This window comes from Microtus ochrogaster, linkage group LG3 (genome assembly GCF_000317375.1).
Source record: "Microtus ochrogaster isolate Prairie Vole_2 linkage group LG3, MicOch1.0, whole genome shotgun sequence".
In the NCBI taxonomy this organism is placed as follows: domain Eukaryota; kingdom Metazoa; phylum Chordata; class Mammalia; order Rodentia; family Cricetidae; genus Microtus; species Microtus ochrogaster.
Genome location: NC_022029.1, coordinates 47,500,060 through 47,502,182, shown reverse-complemented (window position 1 = coordinate 47,502,182; position 2,123 = coordinate 47,500,060). Strand labels below are relative to the sequence as shown.

Genomic DNA, 2,123 nt, shown 5'->3' with positions numbered 1-2,123 from the left:
GGGAGGGAGAGAGAGAGAGAGAGAGAGAGAGAGAGAGAGAGAGAGAGAGAGAGAGAGAATATGAACATGAAAGTGTGTACCACAGCACAGAGGTGGGGTTTGCCCAAGTTCTTTTCTTCTGCCATGTAAGTCCCATGGATCAAACTCAAGTGTTCTTACTACTGACCCATCTTGTTGACCCAGTAATCAACATCTTATTGTAATTTCTGTCAACAGGACAAAGAAGGTTTTCATAAAACCTCTCCGAGTATGACTCAGATAATTGTTCACATTGTTGGACACCTGGGAACTTGTGTTTTAGACTAGAGGCTTTAGTCTTCCAACTCCCTCTGGAAAAGGAGTAAGACTAGATTCCATGAATGAGAGAAGCATCCCAGTGATAGCAATAGGTGTGGAGAGGTGTTGTGTAATTTGGGGGGAGTTATACAGTTAATACCTGCCCCCAAACTGGACCAGTGCCAACAACCCTAAAATGACTTATTCAAGTTTATCCTTTTGTTTTGCTTTTCCAAACAGTTTCTCTGTGTGGCCCTGGCTGTTCTAGAACTTACTCTGTAGACCAGGCTGGTCTGGAACTCAGAAATCCACTTGCTTCTGCCTCCCCAGTGCTGGGATTAAGATATGCCCTCTCAATCAAGTTCATCTTAATGAGAACAATGAATTTATCAGAGGTAGTTATGGAGCAATGAGTAAGCATGGCCCGCTCCACTCTTCCCTCTCTCTCCTATTGCAACACCACCCTTTGCTAGCCCTGTGTACGACTTTAAGTCTTAAGCAGGATTCATGTAAACCTGGGTTTGGAGTGCTACCTACCAGCAGCACAGGCAACTATGGGCGTGGACATGAGGCGCAGAAAACAGACTCTAGGAAAGAAAGATACATGAATGTGTGCTCTGTCCTTCTTCTTAAAGGCTCTGTCTTGGCAGACACTCTGCAGGCATAAGAAGGGTAGCTTGTTTAGCTGTAGTCTGGCATAAGAACACTTAAAAATGGCAGCGTGCTGCAAGACAGCGTCACTCTGACCAGTATTTGGAGGACCAATTTCACTAGGTCAGGCTGATTTTAGGTCAGTTTGGAGCTTCTCAAGGATAGCAAATGCACAATGCTGAGGGCATTGTTCAGGACAAGGGACTATCATTCAGCTGTTTGATTATATAGTTTCAACAAATATAATACTACAACAAGGTGGTTACCTTTTAGTTTTCATAAGAATGTGAGTTCATATAGATCTCATAAACTTAGATTTTAAATGAAGATGTTAAGTTCTTCTACTGAGTTAAATGTTAAAAGGATTTCTCCTGGTTCTTCCTACAGAAACAAAGGACTTTCCTCTCTGGACAGTGAAGATCTGTGTCTCCAGGAGGGAAAAAACCCAAGTTCTAAAGGGATCAGTGCTGAAGGTCGCCATTCTTCTGCAGCCCTCTGCCAGGAGGTAGAAAGGAACGGGGACCAGGATGCGGTGAGAGCTGGGACAGTCAGTCCCATTTTGTGATACACAGGGCAGCACTTGCTGACACCCAGTCCAAGCAGCTGGGGACTTCTTGATATGGTAGGCTTTGCAGAATCCAGGATGCTATTGAGCACATCGCTAGTGGGCAGTAGAAGAAACTAAGACCGGTGTCATTTAGAGGCAGTGGAGAGTGTCCTTGCAGCCTGATGGAGCCACATAGTGGACTTCCCAGATGGTCTAGTATTTCCTTGGCTCCTGAGTTGACTCCTGATTGGGTAATCTGTCTACCACCTCTACCCTCTTTCTCTGATTTACCTGTAGTCAAGAAAAAAATTGTTTCTTTTAATTCAGATCAAGAATTAGTTTTAAAAAGGGTCAATACTAAAAGCAGTAAGCTCTAAGAAGGAAAGTAACAGCTCCCAAATGTAGACTGCCTAGAGATACAGGTGTTAATAGAGACCTCAATCCCATGGGAACTCCAGTGCTGTGGTGTCATGTGACAGAGCCAGTCTGACACAAGTAGGTCTAGAGGGTACTATTACACTTCAATTTCCCATCCCATCACGGGGTCCTGTACGATGGGGACAGTCTCTTCTCCGAGGAGATTTGTTTTATCCATTCCTGAGAGTTTACTAAACCTGTCAGCACTCTGTTTTACCTTCTTTTTTTTTTT

General features: G+C 44.0%; 1 protein-coding gene across 4 annotated transcripts in view; it reads left to right on the top strand.

The window, feature by feature from the left end:
* The window catches only part of LOC101995573 (protein FAM228B), a 42,102-nt gene that overhangs the window by 12,641 nt on the left and 27,338 nt on the right, over window positions 1-2,123 (top strand). For 3 of the 4 annotated variants that reach the window (XM_026786020.1, XM_013351381.2, XM_013351380.2), the window contains one exon: window positions 1,315-1,459. In XM_026786020.1, coding sequence (XP_026641821.1) covers window positions 1,315-1,459 — 145 coding nt within the window. The remainder of the gene's footprint in view (window positions 1-1,314; window positions 1,460-2,123) is intronic. The other variant, XM_026786019.1, reaches the window with a different exon arrangement.